Genomic DNA, 27,768 nt, shown 5'->3' with positions numbered 1-27,768 from the left:
ATGCTGTAAATCCGCTCCTCCCCCCACATTCGGACTATAAGACGCACCCTCATTTTCCTCCGAAATTTGGGGGGAAAAAAGTGCGTCTTATAGTCCGAAAAATACGGTGCACAATATGTTGTGGCCAGCTTGTGTGACTGACAAATACTCCAAAGCTGTTGTGCCTGGGAAAACTGCTTAACAGTTTATGGAGTTTGTGTCTCTGCTGATAGAAGCTGGGTGCAACATATTGGGCACTGAAATGACATGTAATGAAATGTGACATGACATGAATCTCTGTAAAAATTTCAATTTTCACGTTTCACATTAGCTGTGCATTCATTTCTGATAAAATAAATTAATGCAACACTCATTTGTTTTATATGTCTACTATGCTATTTGATAAATTTCTTCAGTGGTGTAGTTTATAAAATGGGGTCACTTGTCTGTGGATTTCGTATTATTGCCAATTTAGGCCTTTCGTGGTTTCCCTGCCGTCATATGTCAGGGATACCACTGACGTGTTGAAATGATTGGAGGACATTATTGTCCCCCCCCTACAGCTTTCTTGGTGAGGCTCTCTATAGCTCCATACCTCATTATAGGGGGTGTGGGACTGTAGAGGGCTTCCTTAGGTCCAGGGGCAATTACTACTCTGCCCACAATGGGTTTGTTTTAGAACTGCTGCAGTTCGTTCTGCGAAACAATTTTTTTCTGTTTGACCACCACTTTTTCCACCAGTTCAGGGGCGTGGCCATGGGGAGCCCGTGTGTCCCCACTAACGCAAACTTGGTCCTGGGCTGGTGGGAAAAGGAGGTGGTCTTCATGGATGAAATGGAACGCTGGTCGTCATCAATCCTTTTATGGACTTGCTATATAGATGACATGCTAATCCTCTGGGGTGGCAGCGAGGATGAATTTAACCAGTTTGTTTGGATGCTAAATATTAATGATTGGGGCCTTTTCTTCACATCAGAGATTCATCATTCCACTATCACATTTCTGGATGTGACTATATCAAAATCCCTAGAAGGTAGATTGAGTACAAGGATTTTCAGGAAACAAACAGCTACCAACTGTTTGTTAATTTGGGAGAGCTGGCATCCGCAATCGCTGCGCAAAGGTATTCCAAAGGGACAGTTCCTCCGTTTGCGGAAGAACTGTACTCATTTTTTGGAATACCATAATGCAGCCATGGAGCTACGTGACAGATTTAAAAATAGAGGCTACCCAGATAGGGTTGTACGGGGGGCACATCGACAGGCAGCCTCTGTGGAAAGGGCATCATTACTACAACCTAGATCTAGGGATCAATCGGAGGTGGTGAGGATTATTGGAACCTATGATAAGGCTTATGCAGAGATCAGAACTATCCTGAAATGCCATTGGGGAATTTTGAGAACTGATCCCCACATTGGACCATCGATTGGTGAAGTGCCATCTATCACGCATCGGAGGGGGACCCAATTTAAGAGACAAATTGGTACATAGTCATTTAAGATCAGTGGATCAAGGCACATGGTTGCAGAGCTGTAAGAGGCAATTGAATGGTACCCATCATTGAATGGTACCCATCAAGTCAATGGTACCCATCATTGTGGCATGTGCACAATGATGGGTACGTCACTGTTGGCAAAACCTTTTGTAGCTCCGTCACGGGTAGACAATTTTTTAATTATGACTTCATCAACTGTAAATCGAGAGGAATAGTGTATCTGATGACTTGCAGATGTAGTGCCCAGTATGTAGGCAAAACGGTGCGAGAATTCTGTAGGAGAACATTAGATCATATTAATAACATACTGAGGCAGGACGATACGCCAATTGCCCAACATACATGTGAAAAGCATGAAGGGGATGCATCATATGCATCATTTCAAGGAATTGAGATTGTTGCTCCTTCACCCAGAGGGGGTGACTTCGACCAAAAGATCCTTCAGCGAGAAGCTAGATGGACGTTTTTATAAAAAACTGTAAAACCCTGGGGGTTAAATGACACAATTGGCTATCCATGTTTCATCTAGTTATGAAGTTTATTATCATCGTTGTTCGGTTAGGCGTTTATCATCTAGTTAATGCATTTTCAGTATTTGGTGCATTTAACTTATTAACATCATTACCCAAAGTCAGGTTTTCTGGTTATTTTTTGTTCCAGATTAATGTATCAATTAAATACTCCTCTCCCCGTGATTTTGGGAGTTTGTTACGTGTCATGCAGTTCTTCTTTTTTACCCTTTTCAGAATGTGATCTTTATCCTCCTTCTAGAATTGTAACTGACAGCGACGATGTTTCATCTTCTTGCTGTGAGTTTGTTATTCTCCTTTAATAGAAGTGTTACTACCATTAGGAGTTATACTTACCTAATCTGTTGGTGTCCTTTTTTGTAGTTGACATTCATTCTGTAAGTATGTCTCGCTTTGGAGTGCTGAGAACAGCGCACTATATTGAGGGGGTGTGGCTTATTGGTGTGTCACCTCGAAGCGCGGTGTGATTGGAGGTCAGTTCACGCATGCAAAAGACGCTCTGCAATCTTGATGGGCGTTTCAAACGAAGGGTTTGGTGCCGTAGGCATCCTCCTATTGGGTTACGAATGAAAGGAGGCGTGGTACATAGCCTATTTTAGGCTGGGTGTGCTGACTCGCAGCCAAACATTAGTGCCGAGGGGGGACGGGGTTACATGTTAGCTCTTCTGATAATATGTATTTACACTTCTGATGAATAGTTGTAATTACCGCAACTTTGAAACGCATTAGTGTCAGAATAGATATTCTATCGTAGGGGGGATCTTTGTTCCTGGATAGGGAGAGGTTCCTAATACCCCTAAGTTGCACTTACTAGCATGACATCCAAAAACCAAACTGTGCGCCTAACACATAGTAGAGCTCCCTCCCTTCTGTGCCCAGCTATGTGCTGCAAACAGCTGTTTATACCCTCTTATGGCATTAAGTACGTTATCCTGGGAACAACAGTGTCATACATGAGGGCATAAACTGCTGTTTGGGAACACAACAGGGTGCAGATGTGAAGAAGTGCAAGGTGTCTTTTGCAGAACAGATTTAGGTTGTTGGTTTTTGGACGTTATATTTACATGAAAGATACAGTGGCACTTACAAAATGGGGTCACTACGTGGTAATTCCACTTTATTGGCATCTCTGGGGCTCTATAAAAAGTATACAGCATCCAGAAACCAGTCCCTCTAAATTTATATACATCAGGGCTCTTTCTCTTCTGAGCCTGACTGTGAGTCCAAATAGTGGTTTAAGACCACCTATACAACTTTTTGTTACTTTAAAGTTTTAGGAGTTTGTGTCTCTGTTGACACAAAGTGGACAAACAGTTTCCAAGATGGGGTCCCTTTTTATGGGTTTGCACTTTATAGGTACTCTGCAAATACGAAATGGTACCTGAAAACGAATCCAGGAAATCTGCCCTCCAAAAGTCAAATAGTGCTCTTTCCATTTTAAGCCCTGCTATGTATCCATACCATACAGCAGTTTAAAACCACCTATGGGGTATTGCCATGTTCAGGAGATATTGTGGGGTGATTGTGGCGATCATGTGTTGGGGGCGGCAATGGGGAGCCCCAGGGAGGCATTGACACACCTTTACATACAACTACTCTTTATAAGCAGCATTGTAAAAATAACAAGGGACTGTTGTAACATTTTAGGTTAATGAACTGCCCCAAATGGTTTAACGTGCTCTTACATTGCATATTGTAACAATATTTACCTTGTTTGGTTTTTGAAGACGTGTTTTTGAGTAATGCTAGAGAAGAAGGGTTGATTATGTGAATATTTATGTAAAATGCACATTTTCAAAGACAAACTCACAAACATTTTCCTTCCTCCCTGTGTCTTTGTCGAGAGGTTATATTTATGAGCGTTCTTTACAACTTAACTAGAACACAAAGGCCTAGTTCCAAAGAACATCAGTGTTAGCAAGTGCTATGTAAAAGAGTAAGATGTTATCATACATAGCTGTCTGAAGACTTATTATTCACAGATTAACATCTGCAAGCGCAGACAGGTCTAATCTATCTTCACTAGCGTAGGTACCTGAGGATGCTAAGAGGAGAGGTGCACTCCGCACAGATAACTACCTTCTATCAAGCAAGAAAGCAAGCAGACCTTTTGGTGGAATGCTCTCTTATGTTAGGTGGGTTGGAGGATTGTTATAAATCTCATAAATCAACCACAGTTTGCTCCTGCTTATTTCATTTATTTTTGTTGCACAAAATGGGGAAAAAAATATTAAAACTTGGCCTCTTTTTCACAGATATTGACGTCAATCCAATCATATTAATAATGGCAATTAGACTTAGCAATGTAGAACAAGAAAGGCATCTTTGAAAAGTGTAGAAGCAGTCCTATAAAGGTGCTGTCATCAGTTTGATGCCGATTTTTCTGCTGACAAATTCACGTTAAAGAGACACTCCAGTAGTAAGTTTTATCATGTGTGTGTGCTATTCATACTTTTGATGTAATATTCATAGATATTACAAAAAATTTACATATTTTCCCTCTTTGTGTCCCCACCAACCCCATTGTTCATCTGTGCTACTGTGGCTGGGTTGCTGAGCGTTGTCACAATGCCCTGTCACATAGTTCTGTTTTCTACCTACATATTCCAAAACCCTTGCATAAACTCCATACATACACCTGTTCTACATCTACATCACCATCAATAGTTACCACCACAAAGACACAAACATTATATCATTTTGTGACAAAATATTGAGAAAAACTGCTGATCTCATGAAAAAAAAACAATCTACTGGCATTATGTTGTAGAGATAGATGGACACAATACAAATGTTGCTGCTCGAATGTTTGAACAATATATATTTATCATAACTAGTGACCATAACCAGGACTGCATCTCCCATGAGGCCAGGTGAGCCTCCGACCTCAGGTGGTAGTTTGCAGAACATCAGAGGAGCAGCACTACAACTAAAAGCTCCTTTCTTATTAGCTACAAGATTCTACCTTTAAAAACTTTCTCTGTGCTTCCTTAAAGGGGTTGTCAAGGGTCTGAATATATATGGATCACCTAACCTCAGGATAGGTCATCAGGTCGGTCAGGATCCAACACCCAAACCCCAAACCAATCAGATGTAGTGGTGGCACTGGGGAACTGCAGCTCCAATCCCATTTACTTGAACAGGAACAGGGCAGTTTCTGACTGTATACTGAGTATATAACTTTCATCAGCCACATCAGCTGATTAGTTCAGGGTTTTGTTGTTGGACTCTGACCTATCAATTTGTGCAGGAATAGAACAAAATAAGATTTTTGCATTTTCACAATGGAATTGCCTTGCTTGATAAAATTATAATTGCGAAAAGAAATATAATTATTTTAATTGACGGACAAGCCATGCTACTGAACAACTAATAAGTGTTATTATCACAATGGCTGACCATTAGTATTGTTTTTCTACAATTTAAGACGACAGTTTAAGAGTTTCTTACATGCAAGCCTTGCAGATTTCCCCTTGTAAAACACAGCATTTGTGGGTTGCTAAACGGAAAGGTAAGTGATCTTTATATTGCTAGCCCTTCTTCCTCTTCTTTTCAAGTAAATCATTAGATAAATCAAGTACAGTAAATGTCAGGAATACTTAAGACGGTGGTTTATAATTCCTAAATGAAAACATAAACAAACCTGTTACTTCTTAGGCAGTTCACTAAAAGAATATGCTGCCACCTAGAGGTTCTAAGTCAAACAGAACACACATTTATTGTAATCTACGATAGATGATAGATAGATAGATAGATAGATAGATAGATAGATAGATAGATAGATAGATAGGATAGATTTCTGTGCTGTCTTCAGATATGTTCACCACTACCTTTCCCCTTCTCTCAACACACTCAAATCAAAGATACAAGATGACCAAAAAAAAAAGTTTCAATTACCCAAAACAACTTTGTAACACAAAAGAGTTTTTTTCAACAATAGTTATGTCATGTCACTAATCCCAGGATATCTCAAGCCAAAACTTAAAAATACAACAATGAGAATATACTTTATTGGCAGTTAAAAAAAAAAATTACCATTCCAAGGACATGGGACTGTCCCACCCTGTTGGAAACATTGATGACCACAAAGATCTCATGGATCATGACAAATGCCATCTGTCGCATATGTTGGTTGACACCAGGGAAAAATTCAATATGGGTACATCCACTCCGCTACCCTTGGTGGAGCTGGAGGCCCCTTTCTTTCCCCCTGTCACCCTTCCCTTGCCCCTATACTCTCTTCTCCTATCTGTCCTCTTCTATTTCCTTGGCTGCTCTGCCCCTGGAATACATCTATTCCTATTATGAATGTTTCCAACAATTGCTCAATGTATTTACTAGTGTAGCTCACTTCTCTACTGTAAATGAGCCACATAGTGTCATATCTTTCCTGTACCGTATTTTACGCCATGCACGCTCGAGATGATTGTCCATGTTGGCTGGTATTTTTCCTTAATATGTGGCCTACCAGTCCTTGTTTGTTACACAAAAACTCTTTAACAAAAATTGACAAACAAAAGATAAAATATTGACACAAGAAAATAACACACATAAGGATAACATTCCAACATTGTAACCATCCCTTCATGATACTGTTGCTAGCTATTGGCATGCATATCTACAGTATGATAAATATCCAACATTTAATCAATAGGGTTGTATATAGCTGACCCTTTTAACCTGGCTTAAAATGAAATGAGACATAAGTGTAGGGATTAGTGTAGCCTTAAAGAGACAAGGGACAAGAGACAAATTCTGCTGTCACAGCGCCACAAAATGGTCAGAGTAATATACTAACAAGACTTACAGGCAGTGGTAAATGTCTCAGTATTGTTGTTCTTTCAAAGTGAAGCATAGATGAAGACTGCACCAATTTTCTGCTTGTGAACTGCATTTATCATAAGTATTAGTGACACAGAGCACAAACTGACAAGCAGCTCAACATTTTTGGACTAGGCTTCAATTTGTGAGAACGATAATACTGACACATGAACCCCGCTAGGTCTAAGCGATCACTTAGAAACAAAGTTTTGTCAAAAAAAAAAATGGTGTATACTTTTGTGAGCGTGTCACATTGCTTATGGCTATCTGCTTCTAGGAAAAACAAACAACAGAGGAAAACTCGCTCACTTTTTCTAAAATAAAGCAGATACTGCTTCACAAACACTCTGATGGTATACAATTTTCCACTTATGTTATTCTCAACTTTGCATTTATGGAGAGATTCACAGGATATACTATAAATGCTTGATACGTACTGTGAGACATGGATGTAGAAAGGATACTGGAAACTTTTTATTATATAACTAATAACATTTATTTGCTGAACTGGACAACCCATTGAATTGCATTCTAAGTGATATTTCTACCATAGAAACATAGAAGAAAACTTACAGCAGAAAAAGGCCACACGGTCCATCTAATGTGCCCCACTCAGGCTTGTTTAATATCACTTACTGTTGATTTGCCAGCCACATCTGCTAGAGATTTGTTCCAGGCATCTACTACATATCTTCTTATCTTCCGCACAACTTATTCTTGAGTCATTTCTTATCCAAACACTTTCCTCCTGAACTTTATTTATATCTTGAACAAATGTAAAGGTTTTTGATCATGTTCTTGCTTTTCCTTCTTTCCTCAAGCTATACAGGTTAAGTTCTATAGGTCTCTCTGAATATGTTTTATGCTTATGTAAATAAAGCCTATTAGGTTATGAGTGAATCAGATCCATAAGAATTGCCCCTGGCAGCGATTGATGGGTTCCAAACATCTTTAGTTTCAAAGGAATTTATTGAATGAAGTCAAAAATGGAACACAACAGAACATTAGTGGCATTGATCTTTACATGGAGCATTATTTTGGCAACTCGTCGGACAACATTGGTAAATGAGAGACATGGCTGTTTCCAGTTGAAGGCTATATGAATTCAAGCAGCCATCAGAGTGTACTGGAGCAATGTATCCTGGGCATATTTGAGGGTAGTAGGCTTAGGGTATGTTCACATGGCGGAATTTGCATTTCGCATGTGAACATTACGCACAGCTAGCCACGTCGGGATGCCGGTGCACTGCCCAAATGAATGGTCCTTATTGGGAGCCACAGAATCCACTGCAAGAAGGGTCTTCTTGTTTTGTTTTTCTACTTTTAGCTAGTGGAAAAAACAAGTGAGCGGCTCCCATTGACGTCAATGGGACACGGTATTGGCAGCAGATCCCACGTCAAAATCCGCTGCTGAATAACTCCGCGTGAACTAACCCTTAAAGCTAAGAAGAAAAATTGGTGCAGACAATGGAAAGGACCATCCAAAAATTTGTTGCACCATTCTATGAATAGCTACCCAGAAGCGACAGACCAGAGGGGAGCTCCACCAAATATAGCGAGTAGTGCCCAATGTATCGCAACTTCTAAAGCAAAGGGGAAAGACCATAGGGTAAAAGCTGTGCAGTGTATGGAGGACCAAATAGGTCCTATGAAAGATTTTCAAAGAATGCTCCATAAGGGTGACCTGCCAACTGTTTTTGGTGATGGATGTACAACAGTCAATCCATTGAGTTGAAGTTAGGGTGGTATCAAGGTCCCATTTGCAGGCTGCTATAAAGTCTAATATGGCTTCAGAGGGCATGTTGTTCAGTATACTGCAGGGCCGCCATCATGGATTTTGGGGCCCCGTACAGCCTAAGTGTCTGGGCCTGGGCCTGGGCCCCGCCGCCATTTTAAAACTACTTTATTTTGCAACATACCAATTCTGAATTACATTTCCCTTTATTTAGCAGCATTACAAGGCTTAATCAGATTCTATTTGCAGGTAAAATCTGCTACGTGTGACAGCGCCTATAGAGAGCCAACACCATCTATAAGAGCCCTCCTAATAAATCCTCAGGGCTTTTTCACATTGCGTTTTTGGCCTCCCTTGCCGGGATACGTTGGTAACCAATCAGAATCAGCTGTCAACTTATCCCTGCACGAAGAACTGGCCATTAAAAAAAAGGGAGGCCTGCAGTTCTCCGTGCAGGGATAAGTGGGGAGCTGATTGTGACTGGTTACCAACGTATCCCGGCAAGGGAGGCCAAAAACGCAATGTGAACACTCCTTTAAAGTGAAAGTCCCACCCCCAAACAGGCTGCTATGTTAGTAGCATAGCAGCCTACATCATTATTAATACAAAGCACACATACCTTTAAAGGTATTGTGTGCTTTGTAGTTCTCCAGCTAAAAACTTATTATTGCCCCAGTTCCCTCTCCGCAGTGCCGCACACCCGATGCTCCAACAATCCCCCTTCCCCCCCGTCCACCTTCTAATATCTTTCTACTGCCCCCTGTACCCATACCTCCCAACTTTTGAAGAACCGAAAGAGGGACAAAATGTGCGGCGCGCTCTGCGCGTTGCGGCAAATTTAGCCCCACCCTTTTTTATGTTGACTCCGCCCATTCTCATTAATTTTTCATGTGCCCACACACAGTATAATCCCCCTACAGTCACCCGTAAATTATGTCCCCCCTCTATCTCTCCCTCTGCTTCATATACACCCTTCATCTGCCCCCAGTTTCATGTCCCCTCCATCTCTGCCCCCAGATTCATGTCCCTCCATCTCTGCCCCCAGATTCATGTCCCCCCATCTCTGCCCCCAGATTCATGTCCCACCTCCATCTCTGCCCCCAGATTCATGTCCCCCATATCTGCCCCCAGATTCATGTCCCCCCCATCTCTGCCCTCAGATTCATGTCCCCTCCATCTCTGCCCCCAGATTCATGTCCCTCCATCTCTGCCCCCAGATTCATGTCCCTCCATCTCTGCCCCCAGATTCATGTCCCTCCATCTCTGCCCCCAGATTCATGTCCCCCATCTCTGCCCTCAGATTCATGTCCTCATATCTCTGCCCCCAGTTTCATGTCCCCTCCATCTCTGCCCCCAGATTCATGTCCCCCCTCCATCTCTGCCCCCAGATTCATGTCCCCTCCATCTCTGCCCCCAGATTCGTGTCCCTCCATCTCTGCCCCCAGATTCGTGTCCCCCATCTCTGCCCCCAGATTCATGTCCTCTCCATCTCTGCCCCCAGATTAATGTCCTCTCCATCTCTGCCCCTAGATTCATGTCCCCACATCTCTGCCCCCAGTGTCATGCCGTCCTCTCCATCTCTGCCCCCGTGTCATGCCGTCCCCTCCTTCATCTGCCCCCAGTGTCATGCCATCCTCTCCATCTCTGCCCCCAGTGTCATGCCGTCCTCTCCATCTCTGCCCCAGTGTCATGCCGTCCTCTCCATCTCTGCCCCCAGTGTCATGCCGTCCTCTCCATCTCTGCCCCCAGTGTCATGCCGTCCTTTCCATCTCTGCCCCCAGTCATGCTGTCCTCTCCATCTCTGCCCCCAGTGTCATGCCGTCCTCTCCATCTCTGCCCCCAGTGTCATGCCGTCCTCTCCATCTCTGCCCCCAGTGTCATGCCGTCCTCTCCATCTCTGCTCCCAGTGTCATGCCGTCCTCTCCTTCATCTGCCTTCAGTTTCACATTCCACCTCCACATTACACTTACCTTCTCCTCCGCTCCCTCGCCGCTCTCTGGCGCCTCTCTCGCTGACACATATGCGGCTGAAGTGAGGAGCTGACCCATGTCAGCTCCTCGCTTCACCGCTGCCGCCGGCTACTGGCTTGTAGATGCGATCATCACATCGCGTCTACAAGCCAGTAGCCGGCAGCAGCGGTGAAGCGAGGAGCTGACACAGGTCAGCTCCTCGCTTCAGCCGCATATGTGTCAGCGAGAGATGCGCGCAGCGGCGAAGAGAGGAGCTGACCTGTGTCAGCTCTTTGCTGTAGCCGCGTATGGACGCAGATCTGAGTTGAAATCAGACACACGACTGCTGCGGGCGCCAGGGGGCCGGCACACGGTGGCAGTCCAAAACTGGGCCGGGCCCCTGACGCCAGTAGCAGTAATACTGACCTATCGGCAGCCCTGGTATACTGTATATAAAAGAGAGAGACCCTGTTAGGGAATTGCTTAGATGACAATTCCCCAGTAGCTGCTGGAGAACCCTGAAGAAAGGGGCACAAGAGACAGTGAGCCCTACGCTGAAGCCCCCCACTGTCCCTTCCTCTTGCCAGGCCCTATCCTATGTAATAGGCGCCAACTTGGAGACGATCCCTTCCTATATATGTGACACACAAAACGCAGACAAGACAAACAACAACAAAGGGAGATTAGCTAGCCAGGGTTCAGTAACAGTCGAGCAATGCAGTGCCAAATTGAAGTCCAAAAGAATAGTCAATAGGAAAAGCCAAAGTCAGGATTAAGAATACAAGTAACAAAACAGCAAGAGAAAGCCAGCAAGCACAAGGCAATAACAGGCACCAGTGTGAATGTGAGCCAAGACTAAATAGGTCAGGATGAACCCGCCCTGGACCTGACAGGAAGGTAAGCTGTCGATCACAGGGCAAGACCAAATTTAACTACTTCATGGACAGAGGCAGACAAGGGCATAAGACGGGTGTGTTGAAAATTCAATGAAAGAACTAGAGCCGTGTTTACACAGTGCAACCAAAAACTTTAAGCAAGGAACTAAACTGCACACGCCTCCTGCACCGCCGCACATGAGCAGAGGGTGGCGCAGTGACCTGAACAGGCAGAGATGTTACAGACCCCTATTTGCCACTCTATACAGATATAGTTTCTCAAAGCTGTTGTGGGAAATTTACGAATGAAGTGGAGTGAGAGAACGTAAGAAGTGAAAGACCTGATTAGTCCTGAAAGCCTCTGAGGAAGGTGGGGAATACGTGTTAATATTCTTTGGTAAAGATCTTAGAGGAAATCGATAAGATAGCAAAACCTAGTATGCCTTCATCAAATGGCTCCAGGGTAAAAAAATATGCAAATCTATTCTCCAGGATGTAATTAGGAGAACATCCTGACATCCAGACATCTTTAAATGGTGCTATCTGCTTTTGGGTGTTTAAGGATCACAATCAAGTCCAAATTTGGCTCACTGGAGTATAAACTGATACTTTGATGTTAGTTATGACAATCTGTGTACAGCATGGTTTATGTTTGGGGTTATATGTCCAACAGGAAATACTAAATCCTTTGGTGGGTCAGTCTGGCCCAGGATATATGACCCCGGTGTCCAATACAATGCTGGCCTAACCTTTCATGTTGAGTAAGTAATATATACTAGACTCAAACCAAAAAAGGAAAAGTGTTTTAGCCTTATATCATGGGAACTCTACACAAATAATACATGAATCACTATCTCAGATAATGCAAATGTTTGAAACCAATGAGTCTGATAATGGTTTACGATAGAGATTGTGATTTGCTAATTGTAGTATATTATTTGGTTTTCTCTGAACTCAGCTAGTATGAAAGTTTATTTTCTTCATTTAGAAGACAGATTTCCTGCTGCTATGTTGCTAGGTTCTTTATTCCAGGAAGGATTAGTGCTTGCTTTCTTCTTATGAGTAATTTATTTAAAGGTTATGTTATTTGTGTTATTCATTCTGAGATACAAAAATATAACAGAAAATTATCAACAATTCTTTTCATAGATACTAGATGTGCCCATAAACAGGCCAGGTTTTTTGCATGTGGATATTCACACAGAATCTGCCTCAAAATTTGTCTGCAAAAACACCTATCATGCATTTCAATGGGCATCACGCACAGTTTTTCCCACCAGCGATTTTTTCAGCTAGCGGGAAAAAAAATGCGACATGCCCTATCTTCATGCAGATTTAACAGCGAAGTCAGCTGCGGCATCCATGGCTCGAGACACCCTCCTGTTTAGGCCCATTCATCCGGGCCTAATCAGGAGTGAGATGCCGATACATTGCATCAACATCCCGTCGCGGCTAGCCACACGAAAAAAACACGCCTTGGAAAAGGTTTCCACTGTGTGAACATACCCTAAGTCCCTGTAGATTCCTTACTACCAAAATGCTTTATACTATTTTGGTTATACGGTCTGTGCAACATTTAGCGTAAGTTCACACTTAGGAAATGGTTAGTGCTAGGGACCATCTCTGCCTCTCCAACATCCCGATTTCACCTGCTGATTAATCTCAAATTAATTAGCCATATCAGTGGAATGACTCACACCATGGATTCCTGCTTTCATCTCACTGAATACAATTGGCAAAATTCCACTGTGTCTAATTTACATTGAGATAGGTATACAATTTTTGTATTGGACAAAGTAATTGTGCCATGTAGCTAATGAGAATAATTACGTGAATATCATTGCTACTTTAACCAACCCATTATACATATTCTGTATCTGTGCAGGAGTTTTTCTGCGATAAAAATATTGATGACCTATCCAATAGGTCATCAACATCTGATCAGCAAGGGTCCAACACCCACGATCAGCTGCTTTCAGCATCTGATACAAAGAGAATGGACTAGGAGTAGGAAGCTCCATTTCCTATGTAGTGAACGCGACCAGAGGTGTAATTTGAAGCTCCTAAACCCCAAATCCAAAATCTGTAAATGTGCCCCTAACTACTTTGTGACATTTAGAATAGTGGTATATTTTATGTTGTGAGGGACCTTTGGGACTTAGTAACTACTACCGCGGCAGTCCTTATAGTTATGTCCCATTCTCTGTGCATCAGCTAATAAGAACAGTTAATTGATGTGGGTCAGACTACCTCCAATCGCATAAAGGTGAAATATTTGTACCTCGGAGGAACTCTTTAAACTGTAAACCAGTTCGGTATACTTTAATGGCACTTAATAGATTTTAACTCTTTATATATCCCTAACCCTAAGGTAGGGAGGCACAGTGAATGTTGTCCATAATTGGTCGTATATACTATTTATAACGGGCATAGATACTGTCCATAATTGCCATAGACATTGTCCCTAATTAACGAGGAGATCTGTGCTAACCAGGGACACTAGGACAGTATCCACACCAATTACAGACAGTATCTACCTCCTGTAGAGACGCTGTCTATGCCAATTAATGGTCCACGTCAATTATACACAGTATCAATGGGGCCTCCCTACTTTAAGGTTAGGATTGCTTTTGTTAAAAGTTAAAATTAATTATAAACAGTTGAAGCAAAAGATGGATATTAGTGTGTGCTCTTCTGGCTATCTTCACAGTTGACATTCTATGTATAAGGAAATTCCTTAACAAGAGACAAATTTTTATAATCCATTAAAGAGGACTTTTCACATAGATGTGCAGTAATATATAATGCTAGAAAGCCGACAGTGCGCTGAATTCAGCGCAATAACGAATTTACTGGTATGTGCCCTGGGGCTGGAGATATTAGTGTTGAAATTGGCTCCTCACTGTCAGAAAGGCGACGTTAACAGCTAGGCGTCATCGCTGGTCTGTGACGAATGCTCCCCTGACAGTACAAGGCTATGAAAGAGTATTGTCAGGGGCATTCCTCACAGCCCAGAGATGCTGCTAAGGCCTGCCCTTCCATCAGTGGAGGTATATCGGTACCAAAATTAATGAGGTGCCTACTGGGAAACTGGAATTCAGTGCACTGTCTGCTTTCTAGTGGTAAATAATCTGCACAGCTATAAGGACATGAAAGGTCCTCTTTAAATTTGAGAACTAGGATCATTTAACAGTTATTGCTTTCACTTTGGTCAATTGAAATGTTCACACCTTGCTAAGATCAGTCTGCACCGCACTGATTTCATGCTCCAAGATGATACGTTTTACATTTTGCCTCATATCAAAGCCAACAGAGGAACAGTATTCTGTAGGAGCACCACTGTGCTGTATTACTCAGTGACAATATTGTTTCTGTATATAACTGAAAGGGGTTGTCCAGATTTAGCAAATTTTCCTATATAATTCCTGTATAAAATTTCTCATGTTTTTCTAGTTATCTGCTTGCTGTTATCCACTGCGTACTTCCAGTGGATAAAATCCAGTCCAAGGTCATGTAATGGACAAAGGTGCACAGCTCATTACGGAGTCTGGGGATAATATCACTCCTTAAGGAGTGAGCACCTTCACAGGCGTATGGAGACTTACAAAGCTGTTTTCGCTCTACTGGGGGATTATGGGAAAAATATGTAAATCTGTTTTCCAAGATGTAAATAAGAAAACAGTGCCTCTCCTGGGTTGTTGAAAAAGTAGTGCATGATGTTTAAGGGGGCTGCCCCTAGAGGGCAGCAAGCAGAGGCACTGTTTTCCTATTTACATCTTGGAAAACAGATTTGCATATTTTCCCAGCTCATTACAGTGACAGCACAGTGATCAGACATCTGTCTGGTAAGGTGCGCCTGTGTGTCCATCACATGACCATGGACTGTATAACATGACCATGGACTGATTTTCATGCACTGCAAGCAAACAATGAGTGACAAAAAGCTGAGAAAAAAACATGATTGACACAGAAATCATACTGGAAAAATGAATAACTTGTCATTACACGAATAATAGTATTAATTTGCTGAACTGAACCCGTTACCTATAAATAAATTATACAGAACCCATCCTTTTACTATGCATCTCATTCACACCAGTTAAAAACAGAGATTAGTTCAAGGCAAATTTCTTAAAAGTACCAGTGTACTTGTCTACGGTTGTTTCCATGAAGTATTGAAATGTCAGTAAAAATTGTATATAAGGCCATAGTATAAAATGACCACAGAGATGTTGTCTCATCCATGAGATTTGTAACAGTAAATGAAATTACATAGAAAGTAGAAGGGCATAAGAGGGCATGTCATTAACTTTGCTAAAAGTCTCTTGTGCCCAAGTTACCTTCGCTATGAACGTCCCTGTATCTCTGCCAGTAAATCAACCACCACTTATTATTCCACTGTAGGTGGTGTTAGTCGATAAGATCCTTCAAAGCTGACATCCTAATTTTTATAGATTCCTAGTTGTTATCTTGCATTTCCAAAGTTCATCTGGTACAATGATCTAAGAATGAGTCTAGTTATGAGCTTTCAATGCATCAGTAAATCTCTAAAAACCACAAGGAAGTCTCACGTTGAGAAGTAGGAAATGATAAATCTAAAAATATCATGTCATTTGGAGGGAAGCTTTTATACAGATGCAGACAGGAAACATATTTTTCACACTGGCTCGCTAAATGTATCCCCTGCAGAATCACTAAATCTATTTTCCAGATATAAATGCTTGCTTTGGAAAATGGCTATTTCTCAAAATTTAGTCTACAAAATAATCATTGGAAAACAAGATAAAATTTAATAAGTAATGGTCCTACGCGACTCTTGTCAACATGCAGAATGTAAATGTCTGAAAACTGAAATATACAAAGCCATCATCATGCAAATTAATAACAATATTTGGTGATATTTTTCACAGTCTGATGTATTATTACGGAGATAAAACGGATTTTTGTTGTCGTCTTGTATGAATTATCAAGACATTCAAGATACAAGTATTAAGCCACTTTCGGAAAGAGATGTTTAAAGATGTAGTGCCTGGACCCCTACTGTGCTATAAAGTGAGGAAAGAAGAACTCATTTTACCAATCCCTATCACATCCATGAGGACACTTCCCTCTGACATTTGTTCATCTGGATCCAGACATGACATGCCAACACAATATGTGATTTCTCCAGCCAGTCACTGGCCCCAATGGTGACTGCAGCGGTGTCAACATTTCATCACTACAACACACCTTATTTTATAGCATTGTGAACTGTTTATAAAAATGTACGTAGCTTTTAAGCACAATAGTGGGACTCATGGCACAGTCCTAAAGAGGGAAATGGCTAAAAGATGTAAAATGTGCAAGTTGACTTAAGACGTGCTAATTTTTTGCACAATATATTGATGTATTATAGAGATGAGCTTCCTGTCCCACCTTCCCTGCATAGTTATTGGTGTAAAAAAAGCGCCAGGGAAGGTGGAAGGGGAATCAAATTTTTACTGCGTTTACCGCGTGGTATTCGACCGAGTACGTGTATTTCGAATACTGTAGTATTTGATCGAATACCTACTCGATTGAATACTACTCCCTCATCTCTAATGTATTGTAAGCGAGCGTTGGCACATTGGCTTACCAGCATGACATGACCTAAAGAGGGGAATAGTGTCACTATACCTAGTGAGTTGAACAAAATATAAGATGCTTTATGCGATATTTTAATAAACTCTTCAAATTGAAGCATCTTGCAACTCTATTGATACTAAGTATTGCAATGCTTGGCATTTTAGAATGAATCGCATTATGGATACAACCTGTACTCTTTATGATTTAGCAACTATTGGCATCTCTTAAATATAGTAGAGGCCAGCTTACCCTCAATTATTCTTGTATTTCCTTCCATGCATGGAAAAAGAAGTTAGAGTGCTCACCCATAGGCGACTGTCAATCTAAAAACAATCAGCGGTTGGAGCGGTTTCCATATAAAGCTTTGCCTTTATTCACACCATTAAAATGACACCAGCAAGGAACTGGTACAGCATGGTATGACTGAGCACGTCCACTGAAACACATAAGCAGTAGCTTCAGTTTCTTGCTGATCTCATTTTAATGATGTGAATAAAGGCAACAATTTATTTGGAAACCGCTCCGTACTGGTAATGATTGTTTTTGGATTGGAATTTACCTATTGGCATCTCTTCTCCTTGTTCATGTGGGTGGGGTGGCATAATGGTTAGCCCTGGTGATTTGCATCACTATATCTACAATGGAGTTGATATATTATATTGGTGATTATTTGTGTTCCTCCAAAATCAACCCAAAAATATACAGTAGATGACAAATTAGTGGAATTTTTTTTATAAATTTACAAGTTTTACAACTACATGTTTGTAGAAATTGAAATGTTTTACTGAATGCTGAATTCGATGCAAAGAAACAGAAGTGACATATTTGCAGTATACAAACAGCATTTTGTATATGTCACGGCATGTAGATGTTGCTTTTATTAGAACACTTACAAAACACGACCCCATTCACTTTTCATCAACTTGTGTAAATAGACTGATGCAAACAAGCGCCAATCGATCTAAAGATATAAATGAACCTTTAGAGCCTTTTCACACTAATGATTTTTCTGTCTGAGTGCTGTCTGTGAAAAACGGACAGCATACAAACCTATAAACCAATTGTTTTCCTGGACTTAGTGACGCTGAGAAAAAAAAAAATCTTTTATCTCTCTCCGCTCATCTCGAGCATCTAAGTCTATGAGCAGTGGCGTAACTAGGAATGGCGGGCCCCGTGGCGAACTTTCAACATGGCCCCCCCCCCATGCTGAAGACCTCGACCAACTGACCCCTACTGTCCTCCCCACGTGCATTTCTGAGCACACTATAATATCCCATATTGGCCCCTGCACACAGTATTATGTCCCCATAGTGACCCCAGTACACAGTATTATGTCCCCATACTGGCCCCAGTACACAGTATTATGTCCCATTGTGGTCACACATGAACAATTATTATACTCTGGGGTCTTTTCAGACCCCAGAGTATAATAATCGGAGACCAAGAGTGGTATAAATATACCAAACTACTGTTACTTACCTATCTCCCGACTCCCCTGCATTCTCCGTCGCTGTTGGGACGTCATGTGACCAGGGCCCTGCGTCACAGGTCATATGACATCACGCAAGTAGGCCGAAGTAGGCCGAAGCCTGTCCGGAGCCTGGAGAGGTAAGTAATACAGTTTTTTATGTTATCTTACCTCTCCCGGGCCTCCGATCGTTATACTCGGTAGTCCGAAAAGACCCCCGAGTATAATAGTGCTTGTGGGGCCTGCGCCGCCACTTACCGATCCCAGCCCCTGCCATCACAGGTAGATCTGGCACATCCACAAGTGAATGGGGAGAGCTGTACATGCACGACCACCTCTTCATTTTATGTGGATGAGATAGTATTCACAAAATAGATACAGGACCCACCTCTAGGACCTACACCCATCTGGTATTTATGGCATATGCTCGGGACAGGCTATAATTACGTAAGATGGGAATATTCCTTTAAGAGTGTGTCAATGAAGACATTTTATGCTGTGCTGGGAAACATGTCTGCACTAGTTCTAGGTGCCAATTTGTAAAATTAGGATCACAGAACAGACAAGACACGTCTGGCACAGCTATTCTCTGAGATAATTGCTCAATTTGATGCACTTACATACACTAGTATGAGAAATGTTACCCTATAATTAAATAAGCTTACACCATTCACAGCAAGAAAACAAAAAAGTAGGACACCCAGTGCGAGAGATCAAAAAAGGAAAATATTTGTTCCTTGAAATTGTGCATCAAGCATCCTTCATATAAATACTGCTTCTCTAAATAAGCACAGAAATGTTCCTTTACTTACAAAGTATCTTCAGGTCAGCCTGCCGCTAAACGCAACTAAACAAACAGCATCTTTATAATAAGGAGAAAATACAAAAGAAGAAAATAGGAGTTTTTGGTTCAAACTAAACTAAAGCCCAGAATTGTGGTAACCAAATGTTCTATAAACTAGAACTGAACTGACATACTGTGACAGCAGGAAGAGTTTCTAAAGGCTATGGCTTTGCCAATAAGAAATGAATAAACAAATATTAAGTTCCTACAGTTAAAAAAGTTGCACTTAAGTGTCTCCTGCATTGAGATTTTCTTTCCACGCCTTCAGAAACCTTCATTCCAATTTCTGACTGTCTTAATTTCTCCTGCAGGAGCACACACATATACACACACTATATATACACAATATAATACATCCAGCACCCCTCACAAATGTTACTAATCACACCCCAAAAATTATAATCTGCCTCAGTGCCCCAACACACATTATAATGCATCCAGTGCCTCCCACACATTATATTCACCCCAGTACCCCTTTAAAACATATTATAATGCACTCCAATACCCCCAGACACATTATTAAGCTCCCCAGTGTTAAATGTATTACTTACCAAGCCATGTTCTTCACTCTTCTCTACTTGTCTCCTGCGCCAGGCATTACTAGCAACAGCCTGAATGGTGGAGCAGGATGCTAAAGGCTTCCTGCTTTATCATTATATTCAAACCTGACAACTCTGGTTTGTGCCAGTGGAAGGACCAAACCCCTGATATATAACAGAGGATATCTGCAGGGCTCTGGTCTCCATCATTCTAGGAATCACAGGGGCTGGCAGCTCAGTCTAATACAAGTAATAGATGTGTTTTATAACCATAAGGTCCTAATTTCTACATCAGGCCTTGTTGTCCATAGCAACCAATCACAGATCAGTTTCCATTTTCTTAACTGCTCTAAAAACCCCAAACTACCCTGGAACACCAACAAAAACTAATAAGAGCGCACAACTTTGGAATATGTTGTCAGCAGCAATGTCTCCTGTGTTTTCTGTTCCCTCTGCAGGACATGATGCAGCTGCAAGGTTTTCTTAAAGGGGTTGTCCGGGATAAATTAAAACTTCATTCCTAATCTAAACCCCGCCAAACTTCTAATTTACTAAAGTATATTTAAATATATACTAAATTATATTTACCCATTTGCCTGGAGCAGTCATATGACCGCCCAAAGCACATTTTCTGATTTTCTGGTAACATCCCATTTTGCATGTTCTGGAGATGGGAGGCCACAGTACTCCTCTCTCTCGCCTCTCCCACCGTCCCCCTCACTCTCACCGTTCATTTCCTCACTGGCCATCACTTCCTTCACAAGTGAGCCAGAGGTGGCACCTGCGCGAAAGAACGTCTGCAGAAGCATAAAGAAGCAATGTTATGTTGTGCATGCGATCCCACATATGAGCAGAAGAGAGAATAACGGCACCTCAAAGTCATCTCCAGGATGAGAAGATAGGTAAGTATGATGGGGTAGGGAGCGGCATGGAGGACTGAGTTAGTTAGGCAGACAGGGCTTGTACTCAGTGAGCTAAATAGGGAAATGGGAAGGGGATGTTGTGAGGGAGGGAGGGAGTGAGAGTGGAGATCTGAGTGAAGATCAATGCATCATGGTAGTTGTAGGCTAAGACAGCAGGAAGAGAACTGCACGTTCTACAAGAAAATGGCACTCGGGCATGTGCAGTAGTGTTCAGATTGGAGTGTTACTGCGCATGCACGGGATTTCAACCACCAGGAGCAAGACAACAGAAGATATATACGGTACAGCAAGTGTGGAGGAGGAGGTCTTTTGGAGTACAAGCAATGGAGTGGCGTTACAGGTATAAATACGGGGGCTGCTCTCTGGCCCTGGCGAACGCCCTGGGTGCTCGGTGAGCCTCATTAGCATATAGTATTTACTCATTTTTACTAAAAATGGGGGGGGGGGTCTTGGGAAGAACTGGAGGCAGCACCTGAATAGCCTTTTTAAAGGCTATTCAGGCATATGCTTAACTCAAAATCAGTTTTCTGAATGATAGAATCCCTTTAACTGTTTTAAATAAGATAAAAAAAAAAAAAAGTGAAGAGTTGAAGAGAAAATGAGACGTTTTTGTTGCCGGTCTCCATCTGACACCACTAAAGTCTACACTGATGTGCAGTAAAAATAACATAAGAAAGTGCTGCTTCATTTGACCTTCAGCTTTCTGAATCCTCCTAGGTGTTATGACAGTACTCCCCCATGCTCCACAGAGGAAGATTATTAAAAACCTCTGGCTGTGGGAGAGTTTCAGATGTGAACCATGCCTGGCACGTCAGTGACTTCTGTTCAGCGGATTCTGTAATAGCTCTCTTCAGTGAGCAGAGATTGTTTCTGTGCAAGATGCAATATCCATCGCATTTCAAACTTTCGCCTCTGGCAAATCTGTCACATCAGGAGCATTCCCCCATTTCTTTGACAGATTGGCCTAAGGCTGGAAGTTAATCTTATATGTCAGAAAAGTAGAGGGAAAGAAAGAACACAATTACTACACTAGGGCAACGTTATTAAAACAATGTTCCAGAGCAAAGGAACACAAATGAGTTCCAACATATTCTTAATGTGCCATGATGCCGCGGCAGGGAATAATTAGAGTTTAGATGGCAACTTGTATGACTTGGAGAATCTCGACAGTACGGCGACTTTTAGCTGACTCTGTGGGTACTGTACCACATTAAATACTGTCCTTGCAACCGCACAACTATGCCACAGTCACGTAAACTGGAAATTCTGTACTTTATCAGTAAGAAATAGTTTATATAGGGACACTGAGTGACCAACTCAAAAACCAGCTCTACTTTAGTGACCAAATAAATATAGTCATTTTGTAAAATAACTTTCTTCCAGAATTTAATCTCAGTATCTTGTATTGTAGCAACAAACTTTGAACATAGACACTTTGTAGTATATTGCTTCTATCTCTTTTCCTCCTAAAGTTGAAGTTCCAATAGAAGGCTAAGCCTCCACGTAGTGGGCCGCAGCCAAAAAGTGATCCCGAAAAAAACGCTGTGGAAACGCAGGACTTTTCACAGAAAGTCCACAGAGTTTTCCTCTGCGAACTTTCTGCTTCTATTATACCTATAGGAAACTGCCAGTGTTTCCGGAAGCAAAATTGACATTCCAGGAATTTACAAAAGCGCATGCGTTTTTAAAATCGCAGCATTTCTGCTACATATTTTTTTTCTGCAATGTGTGGATGGGATTAGCCAGAATCCCATACACTTTGCAGGTACTGTAAAACGTCGTGTTTTTTTTCCGTGGCCAAAGTACCACCTATTCACAATGTGGGGCCCCAATCTAAAGAGGTTTTCTGGGGCAATGAAAATAATGCCCATAAAATGGTAAAGTCCGTCCTTTGATTCCACCAATCAGCTGTTTGAAGAACTTGTGTTGCTTGCTCTTCTAATGTCAGACATCACATTCATTGGTCACTTGGTCGTGCTTAAGCTCTGTCCCATTCAAGTGAATGAGGCTGAGCTGCATTACAATGTATAGCACTGTGCTTGGTGATCAGTATACTAGTCCCAGAGAAACATTTTAAGGTTTACACTAAGTTCTTACAAGCGCCAGGGTACCTGAGCAATATAGAGCTGGACCGCAAAAACAGTGTTACATACGGACATCCATGGACCCCAATGACTATATTGCGGTCTGCTGGTTGTCCACCATTTCAAAACTGAAAGGGTTGAAGGAAAAAGTCCTCAAAGCAGGGCTCTTCTCTCCGCTGACTGTCAGCATTTTCTGAGATGGACTCAGTCCTGATGTGAACCCAGCCTTAGTTGAACAAATACTCCTCACATTACTATTATTCACATTTATTGTGTCCTAGAAGCATTTTATACCTCCCTCCATAGTTTTAAAATGTGGTGTGGCTATAAAGATGTAAAATGCACCAAATTCATGGAACATACAATTTTTTTGTTTTTTTTTTAAACTTGAACAACCATGTGGATGAACCATCTCCACTGTGCCTGTGATGTTACCCACCGCCTATATAGGCTTTTTCTAGTGACATGTACAATTTGACTAATTGTTTTCAATGGGCGACAGTGAAATTTTGCAAAGTACTTTTATATGAAATGTTGTTGTGGGAATACGCCTGCAATGGGGCGTTTTTTTGGTACAAAATAAACATGTAAAATTCTCCAAGTGAATGGCATAATGAAAAGTGTCTGCGCTTTTAATAATCTTTTCCTAATATTTCTATATAAACCTGACCAAATGTTTGCTAACTGCCCACAGCATGTACCTACTTACTTCTTAACTTACCACTGTAAAGTACCCATTGTGAACCTGCAACAGATAACATACAAAAAGTGCCCTCCAAAAATGTGCCCTCCACATTCTACATTCTCACCACCAGGTGGCACCACATAAATAATTCCAAAGTCCAGCACTTGGGCAGCAGCTCTTCCATAAGACTTCAAACTCAATACATTTACTATGAATACATTTGTATGTTATAAATGTGTTATCAACAGGAATCCCACTATTGAGAGCTGCAATGTCAGAAACAAGAGAAGTCACTTGTATGTAATCAAGAGACAAGACATAACAAGGATCCAGGTAGCCAGCTCCAGTCATAAGAAGAAGCAGGAGGTGGGATAGGATGAGAGAGTAAAAAGAACCGGTCGCATCTTGTTTTAGTGCATGGCAGGTTTATTATTCGAGCATATTGCCCAAGATAAGAGCACAACTGGGCCAATGGAGCAGTGATGGCCTATAATGAAGTAAATATACGGTATGTAGATTAATGCTATATGTAAACCACAAAACAGTGGCCATAGGCAATTGATGTACCTTTCTATTCCCCATGGTTTCCTTACTATTTGCTTGGATTCTTCCCACTTGCAATTAAAGCAATTCCGCTATTAAAATATAGAGAGTAATACAGCGTCCGAATCCTAACATTGTACTGACAGTAAAACAGACTCTTCTCTTTTACAACAGTTGTTATTTGGTCCCTGGATTTTAGATAGTTTCACCTGCACTTTTGCAAGTAGTCTCTTCACAAATATATAGACTGTGCTGGACGTCTGTGCATCATATTATATTTAGATGCCCTGAGGAGTTTGGGTGAGCTGCTATTTGTGGTTTTTTACTATACATATACCACCTGCTGGTTGGCGCACTCTGGCCATCTACTCCTGCTGGGCATATTCTCCAGTCTGCACGCGCAGCCATTAGATAAAGTAGACAGGCAGCTCTTATCTACATTAGCTCAATTATCATCCAGTCTCAGCAGGATTTCAGTAAGTTTCTGTAAAGCTGGACTTTCTTTTTGTCACCACATTTGATGATTTCTGTAGTTACATAGATATAAATGAAGTGAATTCCAACATGCCCAGATGTGAGTGACACCTTTACACCCTCCCTTACCACCTGGGCATAAAGAACTACAATGGCAAAATTATAACAGCCGTGAATTACCACATACAGGGTATCCACCTGCTGGAAACCAGAAAGAAGACAGGGATTGCAACAAAAAAAAGTACAACTTCTTAATAGCGTCAAACGCAGCTTCACTAATCCCAGAGAAAATACAGCCTTCTGCTTCAGCTTAGTGGAGCAAGGCATAGCCACGCTATTGGAGGCCATCATGTAACATAACTGAAATAGAGACCATCAGAGCTTGGGAACATCATGTGATCTGCTTATATTAGCCAGAATTTATTGGTTCAGATACTTTGTGTATTTATTGTTAGAGATGAGCGAGTGCTATTCAAAACTACCATTTCAAATAGCACGCTCCCATAGGAATGAAAGGACGCAGCCGTCACACAGCCTGTGCCGACGTCCGGCTGCTTAATCCCCTGCGTGCCGGCTGCGTCCATTCATTCCTATGAAAGCGTGCTATTCGAAATGGTAGTTTCGAATAGTACTCGCTCATCTCTATTATTGTCCGACTGTGTTCGTGCAAAAAAAACGGTTTCGCTGCGGAGAGGCTGCATACGGCAGTTTGCTTTAAAAACCCATTCAAGTCAAGGTGAACAACATGTAGTGAGAGGTTGACTGCCCCGAGGCCTTTAGTATGCCCTGACTAGTTTTGTTCTGAGGTGTGGCAGTCTGAATAGGCATATTGTAGGAAGGACCGTATGGGAAAGGGCTCTCAGAGCCAAAAACAGTAGTGGTCTTCTTCCTGCTAAGGGCTCATTCACATCTGCGCCCGTACTCCGTTCTGCAGGTTTCCGTTTCCTGCACAAAACAGGGGCAGGAGACGGAAACCTGCCGGCATAGTTCAAGCCCATTCATTTGAATGGGCTTGAAAAGTCTCCGGCCGTGTGCGGCGGTGAGCATTTTATGTTCTCCGTGGCGAAACTGTATTTTTAACCTAACACAGTCGGATATGCAGTACTCTGTGTCCGGTTTAAAAAAAAAAAAAAACGGTTTTGCCGCGGAGCGCATAAAACGCTCACCGGCGCTCACAGCCGGACTCGGCATGGCAGGTTTCCGTCTTCTGCATGCAGAAGACGGAAACCTGAAAACGGAGTTCAGGTGCTGGTGTGAACCCAGTGTAAATAGCAATCTGTTGTAAAGTTCAAGCAATGAGAAGTCACTGACCTGAGGCCCCTGCGAGGTTAACAATAACCTAAAAGAGAGAAATGCAGCCATTGCATTCAAAAGAGAGTTCACGTTCTGTTCTAGAATATTCATTTAACAGAGCCATCTAGCATGTACTGTAACCAATAACCTTCTGTACCTTATTTTAAATTCAATACTTTTGTACATTGGGACAGCATATATGATCACGTGTTTGCATTCAAATCCAACCAAATATCTGGTCAAGTAAATGTGCCTTTATACTTCTAAGCAACATTTTATTGGCTACTTTCACAAGCAAAAGATATTCCCTCAATGTCACCTATTGCTCTAATGGGGTGCAGTAAATGAATGGGATTGTATGATTCAATATTCAGTATTTGTACCAATCCCTACATATCATTACAATGTCCTCTAATCAAAAATATCTGCACATTTTGTCAGAACCATTACTACTGGCTCATTGGTAAGCACTTCTGTCTTGTAGCACTGGGTTCCTGGATTTAAACCCAACCAATAATGGCATCTGTTAGGACGAGCCGGGGCCTCCGCTGTGCTGCATGGAGGCACCCAACCCAGTCCCTGTCCAGCGTCGGAGTGTCGGCCTGTTTCGGCGCTAGGGTAGGCCAGAAGCCTCCGCTTGAGTGTGAGGAGGTTCCAGTTTTCCCCTAGCGCCAGGACTAGCACTTCCAGGGTCAGGGGGGTCAGCGGCAGGCCTCAGGCTATTTAGGCCTCATTTCGTTTTGGGCCCATTGCTGGTTATTCGTTTTCCCTGCGGTATCAGCTCCCTAGCGACGAGCCTCTCCTGCTTCCCTGTCACTTGTTTCCTGCCTCCTGTCCCTGCTCTTGGATTCCCTGGATATTTTGACCTGGCTTGCTTTACAGACCTCTCCTCCATGATCCTGATTTGGCACCTTCCTGACCTCCTGTGTATGACCTTTGGCTTCCACCTGACCTTCCTTTTGGAACCTCATTTGGTTACTCTGTTGACCTCCTGTGTATGACCCGGCTTCCCTGACTACACATCTGTCTCTGCCTACTGCTACCACGTGACTTCCAGTTACTGACTTGCTTGACCACGGATTTGCTCCTTGGGTATTTGCATGTATTCCCTGGATTACCCTCCTGCTCATCTGCTACTCCATTCCTGCCTGCCCTCTTGGACTTCACACTAAGGTTAGTGTCTGGCTCCTTCTGGGTCCTCCTACTTGGGGTTCGCTAGGTGTGCAGTGCTCTCTGGGCAGTTGCAGATCTGGGCCTTGGACTATTACCAAGTCCAACTCCACCATCTGGAGCTCTGGTGAAGAACTCTGAGTCCTGGTTCTGCTTCGGTTAGGAGATCGTAGCACACCCAGGACTGTTTTACCTCAGCGCTTGGGGATTCTAGTTGCCCAGGACTTACTGAGTAATTTGTTGCATCAGGTTCCTAACAGCATCTCTTTGGAGTTCTGCATTAGTTTGTCCTCCCCGTGCTTCCTTCAAGTAATGTGGTTATACTACCACACTGCAAAAATATATTCAGGAGTTAATTGGCTTCATATAAAAAAAGTGCCCATGGTCTCCTTTATCAAAACTCCAAGCATAAAGCTGGTAATCCAGTGTAGACAGTTGTAAACCAAACACTCCTTTGAGGACAGCTATCCCACCTGCCTACCCCCTCAAAAATTCACTCTCAGTTCAGGACGGGTTTACATCTGTGTCCGGTCTTTTCTCTATCCAATCCAGCGGGTTTCCATCTTCTGCCCCGAGAAACTGTACAGGGGACGGAAACCCAGTAGTCAGTTTTCAAACCCATTCACCCTTAGAAGTAAATAGAGTGGTGGCCAAGCATTTGCTCCCCAGTAAAATTCAGAGGGCACTTAGGGGTCCCTGGTCTCATAATTACTGGTGGTCCTAGCAATACATTTTCCCCATAATCAGACACTTCTTT

At 42.2% G+C, this 27,768-nt stretch overlaps 1 protein-coding gene across 1 annotated transcript in view; it reads left to right on the top strand.

Moving 5' to 3' along the window:
- The first annotated feature begins 735 nt into the window (after nt 1-735).
- SLC24A5 (solute carrier family 24 member 5) overlaps nt 736-27,768 on the top strand; it is an 86,202-nt gene continuing 59,169 nt past the window's right edge. Inside the window, exons 1-3 of the mRNA XM_075273334.1 lie at nt 736-1,408; nt 2,221-2,283; nt 2,368-2,381. Of these exons, the coding sequence (XP_075129435.1) occupies nt 736-1,408; nt 2,221-2,283; nt 2,368-2,381 (750 nt within the window). The remainder of the gene's footprint in view (nt 1,409-2,220; nt 2,284-2,367; nt 2,382-27,768) is intronic.

The sequence above is a fragment of the Leptodactylus fuscus genome, chromosome 5 (assembly GCF_031893055.1).
Source record: "Leptodactylus fuscus isolate aLepFus1 chromosome 5, aLepFus1.hap2, whole genome shotgun sequence".
Classification (NCBI taxonomy): domain Eukaryota; kingdom Metazoa; phylum Chordata; class Amphibia; order Anura; family Leptodactylidae; genus Leptodactylus; species Leptodactylus fuscus.
Note: the sequence above shows the minus strand (reverse complement) of the source record. Positions and strands in the feature narration are given on the sequence as shown.